General features: G+C 33.0%; 1 protein-coding gene across 1 annotated transcript; it reads left to right on the top strand.

The window, feature by feature from the left end:
* The first annotated feature begins 2,174 nt into the window (after positions 1–2,174).
* On the top strand, positions 2,175–12,770 carry tmem254 (transmembrane protein 254). The gene is made up of 4 exons (XM_030155159.1): positions 2,175–2,309; positions 9,040–9,143; positions 10,979–11,038; positions 12,182–12,770. Exons 1-4 carry the CDS (start codon positions 2,223–2,225, stop codon positions 12,300–12,302), a joined length of 372 nt encoding a protein of 123 aa, XP_030011019.1. The 5' UTR covers positions 2,175–2,222; the 3' UTR covers positions 12,303–12,770.
* Positions 12,771–17,540: the final 4,770 nt, after the last annotated feature.

Raw genomic sequence — 17,540 nt, 5'->3', positions numbered from 1 at the left:
TTTATTCATACATTCTTTTACTCATGTAATAAAGAACATTTCCTTATAATAGAGTATTTTCACAGTGTTTTATTGATTCTATTGTTAATGACAGTATCTATCTATCTATCTATCTATCTATCTATCTATCTATCTATCTATCTATCTATCTATCTATCTATCTATCTATCTATCTATCTATCTATCTATCTATCTACAGGGGTTGGACAAAATAATGGAAACACCTTCACCTCAAGATGATAATGCCCCAATCCATACAGCTAGAATTGTTAAAGAATGGCATGAGGAACATTCTAATGAAGTTGAGCATCTCATATGGCCAGCACAGTCCCCAGACCTCAACATTATTGAGCATTTCTGGTCAGTTTTAGAGATTCAAGTAAGACGTCGATTTCCACCGCCATCGTCTCTAAAAGAGTTGGAGGGTATTCTAACTGAAGAATGGCTTAAAATTCCTTTGGAAACAATTCACAAGTTGTATGAATCAATACCTCGGAGAATTGAGGCTGTAATTGCCGCAAAAGGCGGACCTACACCATATCGAATTATATTTTGTTGATTTTTTAAGGTGTTTCCATTATTTTGTCCAACCCCTCTATCTATCTATCTATCTATCTATCTATCTATCTATCTATCTATCTATCTATCTATCTATCTATCTATCTATCTATCTATCTATCTATCTGTGTCTGTCTGTCTGTCTGTCTGTCTATGTAGTTTTATTGTGTATTAATTAGCAGCTGCAATAAATAAAATAAAAGAATTCACTTATATATAAATGTATATTATTTAGTCATTATTTTTCTTAAACATTGCATGAAACACTTTGTGGCATTACAGTATAAAATGTGCCTATCTGCTTATTTGTATTTTCATTGAATCATTCGTTTATTTCATGTATACCTCTCTTGATTATACTTGGATGAATTGCTCTAATTATACTGATCATTTTGTATGAATAAGTAGTGGCAATAAAAGAAAAAAATAAAGAAAATGCAAGTTTTAACCTCTCGAGACCCAGCAATGCATTTTTGTCCTCTGTGGGGGACGAAAGTTTCACAGTTTTACTTAAAAAATGCTGCCCATTGCAAAGGACATTCCATTAAAAAAAAAAAAAAAAATTGCTAAAAATAATTTTTAAAATGTATCTGAAAAAACTGCTGCATTATGCAGTTTCCAATCAAGACAATTGTTTAACCCTTTCATGCATAGTGGTCACTACAGTGGACAGCTATTCTACAATGTAATTTAACCTGAACTTCTGTAACAGTGCCTACATAATATCTGTATGAGTGAATATAAAGGTAAGGAAATAAAATGTTATTAATTTTTAACCCATAAAGACCCAGTGCTTCTTTGATGGCAGTTCCCAAATGATTTTTTCTCTCTATTTAACCTTTCTTAAATATTTATCACCATTTATTATGACATTATCCTCTCTGTTTAGCATTTTTTTCAGCGTAAAGTAGGTATTTTATTATATTTAATCTGTTGATTATGTTGATGTTCATTAAAGCTCAGAGTAAATTCAAAGGTTATTAAATCACAAACAGGTAAAAAAGAAAAAAAAAGTGACTTTTTCAGCAAATCTACCATTAATCAAATGTCTCCATCCACTGTCATTGATCAATTTACATGAGTTTTACTGGTGAAATGATGTTGTAGAAGATGATGGTGTTTCCATGGTAACTACAGAGTCTCTAAACGTCCAAATGGGTCATATTTGATTATTTGATGACCATGAAAAGATGACAAACTGTATTTTACCCTAATTATTTACATTTTGATGGAGCAAAAAAAAAAAAACATTTTGTGGACATTTTTTTGAACTCCATGAAAAATAGGTTCATAAAAAAATTCAACTGCATTGTTATTTTCATGCCTAAAGAGGAATACAATCTTCCAAGAAAAAAAATATTGACGAATATTCTCATATTTCATGCATGAAAGGGTTAATGTAAAAAAAAAAAAAAAAAAAAAAAAAAAAAAAAAAAAAAAAAAAAAGCTAAAACTTTCACTTTCCTGGATCTCAGGGGGATATAAGATAATAAAGTTCTTCGCAGTGAATTAAAAACTCTTAATTTCCTCTTTTCTCTGTGTATGATGGAACGTTTCCTTTTAATATTGTGTCCGTCCTCCTCTGGTCCGCTGCTTTCGGAGCTCCTCGGTACCCACCCGGTCGCATTTGACAGCGGGACCAACACGGAGCAGCAGCAGCAGCTATGGCTAAAAGTGATGGATGCGACTACTTTAAACGGACAAGCAACTTCTGGATCATCTCCGTCACATTGGCAGTGGGATATTTTACCGTGAGTTCATTAAATCATCGACTTTTACAGCGAAACAAACCGTAAACGAGTTTAGCTTTTGTCGTAATTTCAGGTCATTTAACTGCCAACGTGTGGTGTTACGGAAAATGTACTCCGGGTAGTTGTTTTCATCGGAATATTGCCCCAACGATGCTTTCACGGTTTTTGTTTAGATATTTATTTCCTATACAGATTTTTAAGTTATGTGTAATTGTTAAAAAATCAACATAATATCCGTGTAAAAGGTCAATGCCATTGTTTCGCAGATAAACTTGCTAATCTTATCTAGATGCAGTGAGTCGGTCAGGAGTCACTAGGGTACAGGTCGATGTCATTTCTGTTCAAAGTCCAGTTAACAGGTCGACTGTTGAGATTAATGAGCTTATGGGTTCGTTTGCGATAAAATCTGGAAAGAAGAGGAGATAAAAACCTGCTCTCAAGTCGAACGATAGGTTTAAGTAATTCCACAAAACAATTTACAACCATCCGCAGGAACCAAATCACGCAAAATATCGCGAGTTTATCAGACCTGGCTGTAGATACAGGTACAGATACAGGTAATAAAGATTAGTATGAAGTAGTAGCTTCACACAGATGTGATTCTTAAGGTTTTTGGGATATAAATGTTGAATGAAAACTCATGTAAATAGAGCATCATTGTAAATTATTAATACCCAGTAGAAATTAGAGCAGCAGACATTCATTAAGTAATGAAAAAAAGTCTGAAGTCTCTCATTCTAGACTCTTAAATGCTAATATTTTCTGGTTTCTTTCCTTTTCTATGACACTATGACAAGGCTTAATAATAAAAACAGTGATCTTGGAAACACTTGCAGCTTTTTTGGAATTCACAATCAATTGAACTTTCCAGAAAATAGATTAATCAACAGTGAAAATGTCACGAAGAAGTTAAAAATCTATCGAGTCTAGATCTAAAAGCAGTAGTTCTAAATAAAACGGTTAACACTGATGATCCAGATCACAGATGTAAAAGTTTTTTTGGTTTTTTTTTAATTTTACATACAAAGCCACTAAGTATCTGAACATATTAATTGTGATTTCACTTATTCCACTTATTTCAACAGATACTGTTAAAACTAGAAACACTCGTAGAGCGCAGACCTCTGCCAAGGCAGATCAGTGCCCCCCCCCACCCCCGATCACTACCAAATTTTAATAATTTGTTCCTTGTGCCAGTATCAACATTTCCTGAAATTTTTATCTAAATCCATCCATAACTTTTTTGAGTTATTTTGCACACAGACAGACAGACAAACAGACAAACCAATGCCGACAAAAACATAACCTCCTTGGCGGAGGTAATAGAAGTCAAAACTTATACAGGTCATTTCAGTCAAAACTCTCAGGTACTTGATTAGATATTTCCCATCATGCACTGAGGTGATGAGACACTTGGGCATTTTAGGTTTGGCTAAAAACTTCATCTGTCTTGATCTCATGAGGTTATTGGTACTGTTGTCTGCATGATGTGTATCAAATCAGATAGAAATCTAAGACCCAGCCCATATTAAATAATAAAAATAACACTACACATACAACAGTGACTTCATTTAACAACTACAAAAATATTAGATACATAAGTTCGATGTCTTCTGAAAAAGGAATCACTAAAAAAAAAAAAAAAAAAAATTTGTCAACTAGTAAAACTGGCCTGATGAGTAAAAATCAATCGTTTGTACTACAGTTATGGTATCTGTTGTTTTTACTCTGAAGCTTGTTTGTAAAATATGAGAAAATACAATTAACCAGAGTCTGTATTGAAGAAAAAGCTAGAAATAAATGAGAATTTCAAAGCAAGTATAAAGAAAAAGCAATTTCCATCTGTCACCGTTGTCTTTTGTAAGAAGTGCTTTGTTTCTCACAGTATATTTATCTGCTTCAAAGACACTTCTTCTTTCTCCTTTGTTATAAGGAGCTTCTATAGTAAGAGCCCAATTTTTTTTTTAGTCTAATGCAAGAAATTTCTGTATTTAAGTGTTGCTGCAGAAAAAGAATAAGTTGAAACAAAGGCTTTATTCTGGAGCTCAGAAAAGAAAAGAAAAAAAAAAAAAAACAGACCTAAATTTATGGAAATACCAAACCTCTATACATAGACAATAACTTTAAATGTGCACCAGTTATTCTTTATTTATTGATTATTTACATCGTGTTTCATTTTATGGGAAATCATATCAAAAATCACCAACCAGTTGTCAGTTAAAGTAAATTTACAAAAAATACTCAGCTTGGACTGTGTTAGAGAGAAAAACTTTGCAGATAAACTGTGTCCGGAATGAAAGAAATGTAGCTTTACCACCACATACCAGATTTACACACACACACACACATAAATAGACACTCATGTACAATTTGCCTCTAATTATACACTTTACTGTGTTTTGGATGAACGTCATTCAGAGTCCAAACCATAAATAACCAGCAGCATTTGGACATTTAGACACAGTGAGGCCCTTGTAACGCTGCAGGATAATGGTTCTTTATGTTTTCACCCATTCAGCTTTAGTTTAAATAAACACATACCTGAATGTCATAGGTGAACAATGAAGGTCATGGTCCACGGTGAAGGTTAGAACAAACGTGGCTTCAGAATAGACATGTACGACCTGAGGGACATCAGTGATGTGGGAAAACTTTAAGTGTTACAATGATGGGAATAAACTGGGAATGGATAAATACTGGAGTGCACATATTAGATGTAAATATACTATATCTGTCCATATTAACACCGACCACAAATCATATTTTCATCAAGCTTTTATTGGTCAAATTACACATGGACACCCAAACAATTACAACAAACATTCAGTTAATTAAGACATTTGTAAGTGGAACAGATCAGAGTTTCATTTGTCCCACATCCTTTGGAATATCATATAAATTCAACAAAAACACCTGAAATAAGAAAACAAAACAAAAAAAAATAGCTAAAATAATTCATTAAAAGTGAATTATCCTCATAATATCTTTAGCCAGTTAAAAAGTTTTGCGCTTTATGTGTCGTTAGTGTTTGGATACTTGGAAAATAATAAAATTAGCAAAAATAAAGTAAAATTGAATTAGAACAAATTAAATAAAATTAGAACAAATAAAATAAAATGAGAACCAAATAAATAAAATAGAATTATAACAAATAAAATGAGAAAAAATGAAATAAATTTAGGAAAAAAAACTAAAATAAAAATAAAATACAAATAAATAAATTAAATACATTTAGAACAAAAAAAAACAAATAGAACAAATACAGTGAAATATGATAAAATGACAAATAAATAAAATATCCTTATTATGTTTTTGGCTGTTTTTTCCCCATATGTTTATTGTGTATGTTCACATGGATGATGATGAAAAAACAATTAACCAGTCAATAATTTCAAAAATGTTAATGTTGACGCCCCAGAAAATGCTGAGTATGGACAGATATTTATAAAATTATAGTGTTAAAGTACACAGATGAACTCCATATCTCCTCTTCTTTCCATTTGTTGGAGCTGATTTTAACATTTGTGACTCTTTCTGAATTTTATAAGAAAAAGAAAAGCAAATCGGAGCCTAAATACTATATCTATATTCATTCTGTCTCACATGATGAATGTTAAAATCCACCAAAACCCCAACGAACAGATTCAGTTCAGAAGTGAACCAAACTGACATTTAGTGACCTGCGTTTAGATTCCAGAGCCCTCTGAGCGTGTCCTTCCACGGTGTCATGCTCCACATCGTCACAGCCTGAGAGAAGACAAAATAACCACCAACCAATGCAGGAATCTACGTCTGCAAACAGTCGCATAAGTTGGGTTTTCCAGAAGATTTGGAAGCAGAGAATGATGACTTTGTTTACGTGTAATGTCAGCTGAAGTATTGTACAGTTATGATGAAAAAACAGGAATCACAAGTTCTGAATTAAAAGCCTTTTAACAAAAACCGTCTCATTTGGGCGTTCAGAGGCTCCGCAGACTTGAAAACACAACGTTGATTCACCAGTTACTCCATTACAAGTAAAATCCTACTCAAGTAAAAATATTTAAGTATAGGAGCCAAATGTTGAAGTTTTTTCAATTAAAAGTAGTTTTTTTTATGGCACTATTAAATTATTAACCCATAAAGACCCAGTGCTACGTTTGTGTCAGTTCCCAAATGATTTTCTTCCTCTATATTTAACATTTCCTAAATGATTTATCACCATTTATTATAAAATAATCCTCCCTATTTTTTGCTTTTTTCCAGTGAAAATCAGGTATTTTCTGATATGTAATCCACTGATTATGTAGATTTTCATAAAAGCTCAGATTAAAGTTAAGGGTTATTATATCAAAAATGGAGAAAATTAAGAAAAAGTGACTTTTTCAGTAAAATCTATCATTAATTTAACATAAACCAAGGATCTTCATCTACTGTCATTGATCCAACTCCATGGGTTTTACTGGTGAATCAATGATGTATAAGTTGACTGTGTTTCTATGGTAACTACGGAGCCTCTGAACGTCCAAATGGGTCATATCTGATGACCATGAAAAGATGAAAAACTATATTTTAACATTAATCATTTACATATATTGATAGGATTAGTGAATCAAAAGGTATTAAACAGTTTAGATCAGTGGATGGTTTGGGTCTTTATGGGTTAATAGTGAAGTGTCTGTTTTTGTAGCTGCAAGAAGTGGAGATAGTTTTAAATACTTTATATATCCAGTTCACTTTATATTACAAATAACTTTCCCACCACTAATCCTATCAATATGTGTAAATAATTCAAAGAAAATGATGAAAACATGGTCATCAGATATGACCCATGTGGACGTTCAGAGGCTCTGTAGTGAATGTGGAAACACCGTCATTTTCTACAACAATGATTCACCAGTAAAACCCATGGAGTTAAATAAATGACAGTGGATGGAGACACTGGGTTTATGTCAGTTAATGATAGATTTTACTGAAAAAGTCACTTTTTCTTCAGTTTTCTCCATTCTGATATATTAACCTTTGATTTTATTCTGAGCTTCCATGAACATCTGTGTGATCACGCTGTTAAATATAAGAAAATACCTGATTGTCACGCAAAAATAATACTACTAATAATACTACAATAAATGGTTAGATGTGGAGAAAAAACAGAAATTGTCAAACAAATAGTCTTCAAGGGTTAAGGAGTTTAGTTGATTTAAGGAACACTTTGTCCTTCAGTTTATCGTTAAAAATAAGAATATTTCTACTTGGTTTTCATTGGATAAGGCGAGTAAAACTGTATTCTGAACAGTGGCGGATTCAGAAAAAATAGAAAGAGAATGGTGGGGTCCAGGGTTGGAATCCTAGTGGGGGTTCAAGGGGGCAAAGCAAAAAAAAATGCATCAAATCACGTAAAACTTTTTGTTTTTTTAATTATCATACAGTAATAAAATGAAAATAAGTTAACTTCACTAATGTGGAACTAAAATAGGGATGCATGATAATTGTTTTTTTACTACCGATAACTGATAACTTCCTGCTTCTCGTAACCAATACCGATAACAAACAACACTTACCGTTCTTCAAATTCTTTTATTCTTATTTCCAGTCAGTGGTAAAACTCAGTTAATAGTAAAATAAAGGCTTCTACTGAACCAAAAGCCTAAGGCTGATTGAAATGGACAATAGACCAAAAGGGTTTTCAGTTCCTTACTATTTATGTCCACATACATAATTTGGTGATGATCGACCACACTGGTCTACAATTTTTTTAGAAATGATTTGCTTCAGAGATTAAATGTGCTAAATGTTACATATTTTAATAAGAGTAATTGGAAAATAAATGACAAAAGTGCCGGTTTGCTGATGTTTTCAAGGTATATGATTAAGTGTTATTACACATATATATTGGTTTATGTACATTTATATAATAGTTTTATAAATCTTCCACTAAATAGAACCTGTAAAGTGAATGTATTCTAATGTGCAGACAGTGTTTTGAAGTAGATCTTGTAGCTCTGAGACAAATATTCCTTTGGAGTCAAACCCATTCTCTCGTTAATTCTTGAATTTCATATTTTGACCCAAGGCTGTATCTTGGAAAGTTCAGCCAACCAGCATTTTTTACTTGATTTTTCTTTATCAGTGACTCCCATGTGGTAAAATTTCATTACTTTTATTCTGGAAGCATTTTCCTTATAGACCAGTGCCATCGTTTTCTGACATTAAGCTTCGTTCAGCTTCTTCTCTATAATGTGTCCCTGTGGAAAGGAAAAGGCTTAACGTGGACAACATCCATAAAATTGGGGTTGTTGTGATTTTTGCAGAGGTCAAAATGGGCGTGGCTAGAGATGTCTACCCAAACTTTGGCAATGATTGATCACTGTCCTCGTGCATTAAGCTACGTTAAACTTTTTTTTACGTTAAGCCTTTTCAAATGTCCCTCTTCTTCTGCTGCTGTCGGACCAAAACAGCTGCTTGATCTTCCTCTTGGTCTTGCAGCGGTAGCGGAGAGGTGCCGATAGGTAAATCTGCCATTGCTGAACATTAACTACAGCCGTCAGATAAATGTAATGGGATGAGAAGTGCAGTGTTTGTGTCTGAGATGTAGAGGAGTATTAGTACAAAGTTGTGTAAAATGAAAACAGTCCAATAAACACCCTCATTTGTACGTTAGTCGAAGTGCTACATTAACTTCCTCCCCCTGACTTGATCTCATACTCAGTTTTTCATGTTATGTTTTTTTATTTCTTCTTTTTTTTTGCAGTGCATTGTGTTTGCACCAGAAAAAATTCCATTCCAATACCTCGGACCGTTCGGCACCTTCTGCACATACCTGGTGGAGAATCACTCTGAGTTAATGTACAAAGGGTAAGTGAGGACGCGCATTTACACAAATCATCTCAAATCATATTTTCATCAAGCTTTTATTGAACAAATTGTACATGGACACCCAAACCATTAAAACAAACATTCAGTTAAATAAGACATTTGTAAGTGGAACAGCTTAGAGTTTCATCCACCCTGAATCCTTTAGAATATTCTATAAATTCAACAAAAACACCTGAAATAAAAAAAATAAAAAATAAAAAAAAATCTAGGAAATAAATAAAATATTTCATCTCTGGTGTTTGGATGCCAAGAAAATAAAATTAGATAAATCAAAATAAAGCAATATGAAATTAGGACAAATAAAATAAAAGTAGAATAAATAGAATACAATAGGAATAAAATAAAGTAGAATTATAACAAATAAAATAAAATGAGAAAAAAATAAATAGAATTATGACAAAATATGAAGCAATAAAATGAAATACAGTTATAACAAATAAAATAAAATGGGGGAAAATAAAGTGAGAAAAAATAAATAAAATGGAATGAAGAAAATAAAAGAATTACAACAAGTAAAATAAAATGAGAAAAATAAAATTAAATCAGATTAAGAAATAAAATGAGAACAAAATAAATAGAATTTTAACAAATAAAATGTGAAACAATATAATAAAATAGAATTATAACAAATAAAATAAATTGGGAAAACAAATGAAAGAAAATGAGAAAAAAAATTCACTTAAATAGAAATATATCAAATAAAATGAGAATAAATAGAATTATAATGAAAAGAAAATGAGGAAAAAATAAAATATAATGGAATTAAGAAATAAAATGAGCAAAAAAAGAAATGGAATTATAACAAATGAAATAAAATGAGAAAAAAATAAAATTAAATGAGAAAAAATTAAATGGAATTAAGAAAAAAAATAAAATGGAAAAAAAAAAGACAAAAAAATTAAAAAATTGATTAGATATTAATCTTTTCTCCTACAGTCATAGTAACTAAATATTTTTACACCAAAGTCTGTAAAACATGGGGACATACAGTTGTTACTCATATGTGTCCAAGCAGCTTTAATGTCCTTCAGATGATGTGGATGTGTCCTCTGCAGGTTTAATGTCCTTCAGATGATGTGGATGTGTCCTCTGCAGGTTTAATGTCCTTCAGATGATGTGGACGTGTCCTCTGCAGGTTTAATGTCCTTCAGATGATGTGGACGTGTCCTCTGCAGGTTTAATGTCCTTCAGATGATGTGGACGTGTCCTCTGCAGGTTTAATGTCCTTCAGATGATGTGGACGTGTCCTCTGCAGGTTTAATGTCCTTCAGATGATGTGGACGTGTCCTCTGCAGGTTTAATGTCCTTCAGATGATGTGGACGTGTCCTCTGCAGGTTTAATGTCCTTCAGATGATGTGGACGTGTCCTCTGCAGGTTTAATGTCCTTCAGATGATGTGGATGTGTCCTCTGCAGGTTTAATGTCCTTCAGATGATGTGGACGTGTCCTCTGCAGGTTTAATGTCCTTCAGATGATGTGGACGTGTCCTCTGCAGGTTTAATCAGCTGAAGTCCTAATACTGTCCAACATTTACATATGAAAAGGCTGAGGTCTGAAGTCACATGACCACAGTATGAACACAGCCAGCAAAGATACCTGTTGTTGTGGGTTCATCATGTGACTTGAATACAAAAGGCCAGTCCTTCAGTCTGTGGAGGTGTGAAGTGTTTTTAATCTGTCATGTGACGTCTCGTATTGACATGTTACGCATGAAGTTCGACGGGGTTTTAAGGTAGTATTTATCTGTGGGTGTGTATTTATTGACTCTGTGTGGTGTATTATTCCTTATTCATATATATGTGTGTGTGTTTCAGATGGTGGGCGGCCTTTGCCATCCATGTCTTTGAGTCTTTGGTGGCACTGAAGGTCTGCAGGTAAGACAGCAGAGGAGCAGTTTGTCCAGTAGGGGGTGGTGTCGGCTCAGTTTTACCCTTCACTTTAACTCCTCTATTTAACTGTGGCGGTCATTTCACAGCAAATGAACCACATTCTGCTCTGTCGGTCTTTCTGTACTTCTTTCTTTCTGTACTTCTTTCGTTTTTCTTTACTTCTTTCCTTACTGTTTTCATTTTTCTTTACTTCTTTTTTCTTTATTTCTTTCCTTACTATTTTTTTTTAACTACTTTCATTAGTCTTTCTTTACTTTCCTTACTACTTTCTTTTGTCTTTACTTCTTTTTTCCATACTTCTTTACTATCTTTTTCTTTTTTCCTTATTACTTTCTTTTTCCTTTACTTCTTTTTTCTGTCTTTTTTACTTTCCTTACTACTCTTTTTTCTTTACTTTCCTTGCTACTTTCTTTTTTACTACTTTAAGTCTTCTTTCTTTCTTTCTTTACTTACTACTTTCTTTTTTCCTTCTTTCTTTACTCTTTTTTCTTTACTTCTTTCTTTACTTCTTTCCATATTACTTTTTTCTTTACTCTTTTCTTTTTTACTTCTTTCCTTACTATTTTTTCTTTACTTCTTTCCTTACAATTTTCTTTACTTTTTTTTACGTCTTTCCTTACTACTTTCTTTTCTTTACTTCTTTCCTTACTACTTTCTTTTTTCTTTACTTCTTTCCTTACTATCTTTTTCTTTACTTCTGTCTGTACTTCTTTCCTCACTTTCTTTTTTCTTTACTACTTTTTTCCTTTTTCTTTCTTTCTCTACTTCTTTAATTCTGTTTTTTCTTTACTTCTTTCCTTACTGCTTTCTTTTTTCTTTCCTTATTTACTTTTTTCTGTAATTCTTTTCTTTTTTCCTTCTTTCTTTACTTTTTTCTTTCCTTCCTCACTACTTTTTTCTTTACTTTCTTTTTTCATTGTCTTTCTTTACTTTTTTCTTTCTTTCCTTACTGCTTTATTTTTTCTTTACTCTTTCTGTCCTTTCTTTCTTTACTTCTTTCCTTACTACTATCTTTGTTCTTTACCTCTTTCCTTACTGCTTTCTTTTTTCCTTCTCTCGTTTTTCCTTACTTCTTTACTTTCTTTCACAGTCATTCCCTTCACTTATTTATCATCCGTTCTTCCACAGTAACAAAGGCATCCACAGCGTCTCCACTCGTTGCCTGTGGTTCGTCCAGACCTTCCTGTTCGGCTTCGCCTCCCTCGGTCACCTCCTCAAGTACGACCCCAAACGTCCGAAACAGCAGTGACCCCAACAGGACACCACCACCACAGATCAACACTGCATAAGCTGAACCTAGGAAATGGAAAACACACCCTCGTTGCCTTAGAAATGAAAGAATGCTGAAGTGAAGATTTAAGACACAAGTATTTCTTACATTTATAATTAGAGGAGTTTCTTGGAATTTACTGACTTTGTACTTCGTCGAATTTTTCTTTCCTCTTTTTTACTTTTAACATAACACTAATGATATAAAGAGTTCTTTCAGGATCCAATTCAATATTTTGTGCAATAGCGTGAAGTCTTAAAATGGAATAGTTTCATTCTCTGATGTTTACATTCAATGCTGTTTTCTTACATCATGTCCAGGTAAGAAGGTACAGTAAGAAAGGACGAGTGCCGTGCCTATATTGAAGTGCTTTGACTTATTTTTAACCACAAACTGGAAATTCTTGATGTAAAAGATGCAAAAGTAAATGGTGATTTACCGACTGTGGTGTGTGTTGTTGGGTCATTTGTTTTCCATCCACTTCAGCTCAGGGCCTGAAAGAGAAACACATCTCCTCTGGACCTAAACATAGAAAAATACATCATGACAGGGTGCTTAGGGTTAGGGTGCAGGTCTTGAAAGTCTTAAAAAGTATGGATTTTGAAACACTGTTTTCCAGACCATGAAAAGTCTGGAATTTTATGTGAAAGTCTTAATACAGTATGAAAAAAACTTTCTCTCAGTGAAATTGTAGAGTATGCTCAAAGGCACATATTAAGATAAAAAAACACAAGGAAAACAAAACCTGGGCCCGTATTCCTAAAGATTCTAAGAATCCTCTCACAGAGCTCCTAACTTAACCTAGAAATTCCTAGCAAAGAGTCTTAGAGTGTTCTGGAATCACTCCAAAGCTAAGAAAACTCTGAGCAAGGAATGGACAGAAATTCCTATCTGTGAGGTGTGGTTGACCCCGTTGCTAGGTATGAGTCATCATTTCAAAAGCTGTGATTGGTTGATCCTAAAAGCTAGAAAAAACTATACTTTTGGTGATAATGGCCAAGGGATGGACCCTCAAATCGATAAACTTAATCACAGAATCTAATCTTATGAAGACTGTGTAATTGTAAATAGTATTTCACATAAAAGAAAATATCTGTTCAATGAATAGTAAGCTATACTTTAAAATTATCCTACAAAATGTGTGAAAAAACTCAGGCCCACTTGCACAGTATTCACATAGTGATAGCTCATATTAATTGGCACACTAAAAAGATCTGTAAATTAACAGAATTTTTACTGTTTATTTTACAGATTTTTCCTGTATTTTTAAGATACAGGAAAATATCTATGAAATGATAAAAATAGACTGATTTTACATGTCAAATGTAAAACAACACAAAAAACTGTGAATAACCATAAAATTTCCATTTTTAAATTTTTTTTTTTTCCACAGAAAAATACAGTTAAAATACATTTGCAAATGTATCGTAATTTCACAAATATTCATTTTCTATTCATGAGATTAAACTGTTAATTTAAAGTTTAATACTGTAAAAAAAAAAAAAAAAAAAAAGATAAAATTACTGATAATTAACCATAAAAGAAGTATTTGCTCTGTCAGTTGAACCAGACTTGTTTGTTAATTGACAAATATCTTGTGTAATTACAGGAGGTTTCACAACAAAAACGTTGAATAAATGTATTTTTGTGAATGTATAACATGTATAAGCACTGATAAACTGTCCAAATACAGTTTTTATTAGTGGATCGTACAACTTGGTCTCAATGAAAATTATTTATATATATTTATAGGTAATTTGATTGTTTTAATACATGTAAATATTCTTTATTAAACATTAAAAAGTCAAAAAATATGCAAAATCCCATGTAAAGTGAGGGCAAAAAACTGTATTTTAATTATGGAAAATGACTGTATTTTTATGAGATGGTTATTTTCTGTTATTTAACAGTATTTTTTCGGCACCCCCGCTGCCAGAATAATAAACTTTTTTTTACTGTTTTTTTTTTTTTTTTTTAACAGTGCAATCTGTAGCGTTTAATTAATTCACTGTCATCCAGTGTTTGGAGAATATCCCTCCTGCTTCTTCCGTCGGCCATTTTGTCCTCTGCTTAGGGAACTCCTACACCCCTTAAAAGTCCTCTTCCCTGCTCTGAACAGATCTCACCTTAGGAGCTCTCTTAAGGGCTAGGATTCTGTAGGAATAGCTTTTATTTTTACTAGGATCTACTCTTAATTTTTAGGGGAAATTCTAAGAAAACATCATGATTCTAAGAATTTTCTAAGAATTTGGGCACTAGGAGCAACTCTTTGCACTAAGAACCTTTAGGAATACGGGCCCTGATATGCTTTCACTAACCAGCTGCTACTGGAATGATTCTAGTGAAACTTGTTTGGGTGATATCCATGCATTTTTGTGATTATCATATGTTTTGAATTTCTGTCAGTAAAATATAATTTACTGTGAATTATGCATTCATTCAGTCTTTCATTTATTAAAATGAACTTTTACACCTGTGAGTCTACTTTTTTGGTTGAGATTGTACCTATTGTATGTAGTAGAAAAGTACATGATGAACAGTTTTTACATAAAACTCTAGTGGCTGCTAAAGGAAAAACATACAATAATGCAAGGAAACATGGAGGGAAACACTATAAATGTAAAAATCCTTTGAATATCTAAATAAAAGAACATTAATCCCCATCCAACACCAATATTTAACCCACAAGACCTCACTAAAACACTTCGTAATGTAGTTAATGGAGAAAAAACATGTAAAGTTTAAATATATTATTCTAGCTTCTATCCCAAGGACAATCTACATTAATCCTTAAAAGCTGATTTACTTTGCTTTGACTCTGAAATTTTGTCTTTTGTGATTTCTAGTAAACAACAACTTCCAGTTACGGAGATACAGCCAGATTCCAACTTCCAGATTCCATTGCAAGATTTGACCTGAAATATCTCCGGAACCAAACCTTGTAGAGACTTGGAAGTTGGTCATGTCAGACATAATTTGGTCCTTCTGAACACACCAGTCTTTGTCCCATGTCTCTACGACCTTCCAGTCCTGAGATACAGCCAAAGTAAAATTATTTCCTGCCATATCTCCAGAACTGGAACTTGCACAAACTTGTGGGTGGTACCATTGGAAAGCCCATGGCCACATTTTGTAGGGTGGAGCATGGTTTCATCTAAATATGACGTTCAGTTCAAAACTTATTCACATTGTTTCACATTGCCTGGGTAGGCAGTTCCCCCATTTATCTGTTTACCTAACCCTAACCCTTTAACCCTAAACCCGGACCCTAACCCTAGTCCTAACCCTAAACCCGGACCCTAACCCCAAAGACTGACCCTCAAACTCATTTTAGTTCAGGGGCCACATTCAGCCCAATTTGATCTCAAGTGGGACAAACCAGTACAATAATAACAGTGAAAAAAGTAAAATTCTATTATGATCAGGTTTACATCTACAAAGTTTCCTTAAAAATCTGAATAACATGAACAACTTGAATTGTCTTAAGAAAAACTACTGCAATTTTAACAATATTATGCCTCGGTTTATCAGTTTATCATTTACACGTGTGTTACAATCACACAAAACATTTAGTAACAGGCAGAATATTGGTAAAATTGCATTTACTTTTCTTAAGACATTTCAATTTGTTTGTATTTGTTCATCTTATTCACATTTTTTTGTAAAAGTATAGTTTGGTAATGTAAACAATTTCATGTGATTTTTACTTTTTTACACCAAAAAAACAAAGAGAAAATGTGGGGTTGTCATTATTTATAGGTTATTATCATAATATTTTACTGGTCTGACTCACTTGAAATCTAAATGGTCTGTATGTGGAACCTGAATTAAAATGATTTTGACACCATTGATTGTTAATATCTTCAGTGTAATGTTTGCATTTCACAAATTCACCCCGTGGGCCAGATTGGACCCTTTGGTGGGCCGGATTTGGCCCCCGCGCCGCATGTTTGACACCTGTGCTCTAACCCTAAACCCTAAGTCTTTTTTTGTTTTTTCATTTATTTGAACAATTAACATTGAACAGTAAATATACATAACAGTATACAACAACAAGGGTAGAAAGTTCCATAATTCACAAAATCGTTTACATTATATAGAAATACATGTAAGTAAAAACATTAGGAAAGAATGAATGAATGAATGAATAAATAAATAAATAAATGTAATAAATTTTTTTTTTTTTTTTAAATGCTCGAGGAATAAATAGAAATTATACAAATTCAATAAGATTATATATTTGACATATTTTTTTTTTGTTTTATTTGCTTTAGAATTTATACTGTTTCTCAAATTGTCTACGTAATTGGAAAAAAGGGCTTTGAAAACACTGATGTTTGGACGTTGATCTGCAAATTTGGAGCAACGAATGTGAAATTTGGCAAAAAATAATCAAAAGGTCGATAATATATCTTTTTTTCTGGAGTTATTTGATCAATGTGTGATAGGCCAAATAAAATGTGTTGAAAGTTCAATTGACACGAAGAGTAAATTTTTATGTTTATAAAATTAGTTAAATCAATCCAAAATACATGTGTGTAGGTGCAATCCCAAAATAAATGACATATTGTTTCTTCTGCGTTGCTGCAAAAAGAACAAAGAGTATCAATATTTCTTTTATATTTAATCATATAGGTCTTCACCGGATAACATCTATGAATCAATTTAAAAGTAACTTCTCGTACCTTATTAGTAATAATAAATTTCCCTAAACCCTAACTCTACTCTAACCCCAACCCTTAACCCTAACCCTAGTCCTAACCCAACCCCTACCCCTACCTAACCCTATCCCTGTTCTGACTACACCACCACCTGTGTATGAAAGTTGAACAGAACTTACCTCTCATGTTGGGGTCCACTCCAAATGGCCTGAAACATTTTCCTATGAGGTTTGTGAGTGGGACATTTTGGTGTCCCCATTTCCATTCATTTCCAACGGGAGCAGAGTTTTGACCCGGAATATCTCCCGAACCGAACCTCGTACAGACTTGGAAGTTGGTCGCGTCAAACATAATTCGGCCCTTCTGAACACGCCAGTCTTCGTCCCATGTCTCTACGACTTCCGGTTCCGGAGATACAGCCAAAGTAAAATTATTTCCGGCCATATCTCCGGAACCGGAAATGACGCATACTTGTGGGTGGTACCATTGGAAAGCTCATGAACACATATTTTATTTGGAAAATTTCATATACATAAAAATAAATTTACAAAAACAC

The sequence above is a fragment of the Sphaeramia orbicularis genome, chromosome 15 (genome assembly GCF_902148855.1).
Source record: "Sphaeramia orbicularis chromosome 15, fSphaOr1.1, whole genome shotgun sequence".
Classification (NCBI taxonomy): domain Eukaryota; kingdom Metazoa; phylum Chordata; class Actinopteri; order Kurtiformes; family Apogonidae; genus Sphaeramia; species Sphaeramia orbicularis.
This window is presented reverse-complemented; position numbering and strand designations above follow the sequence as displayed.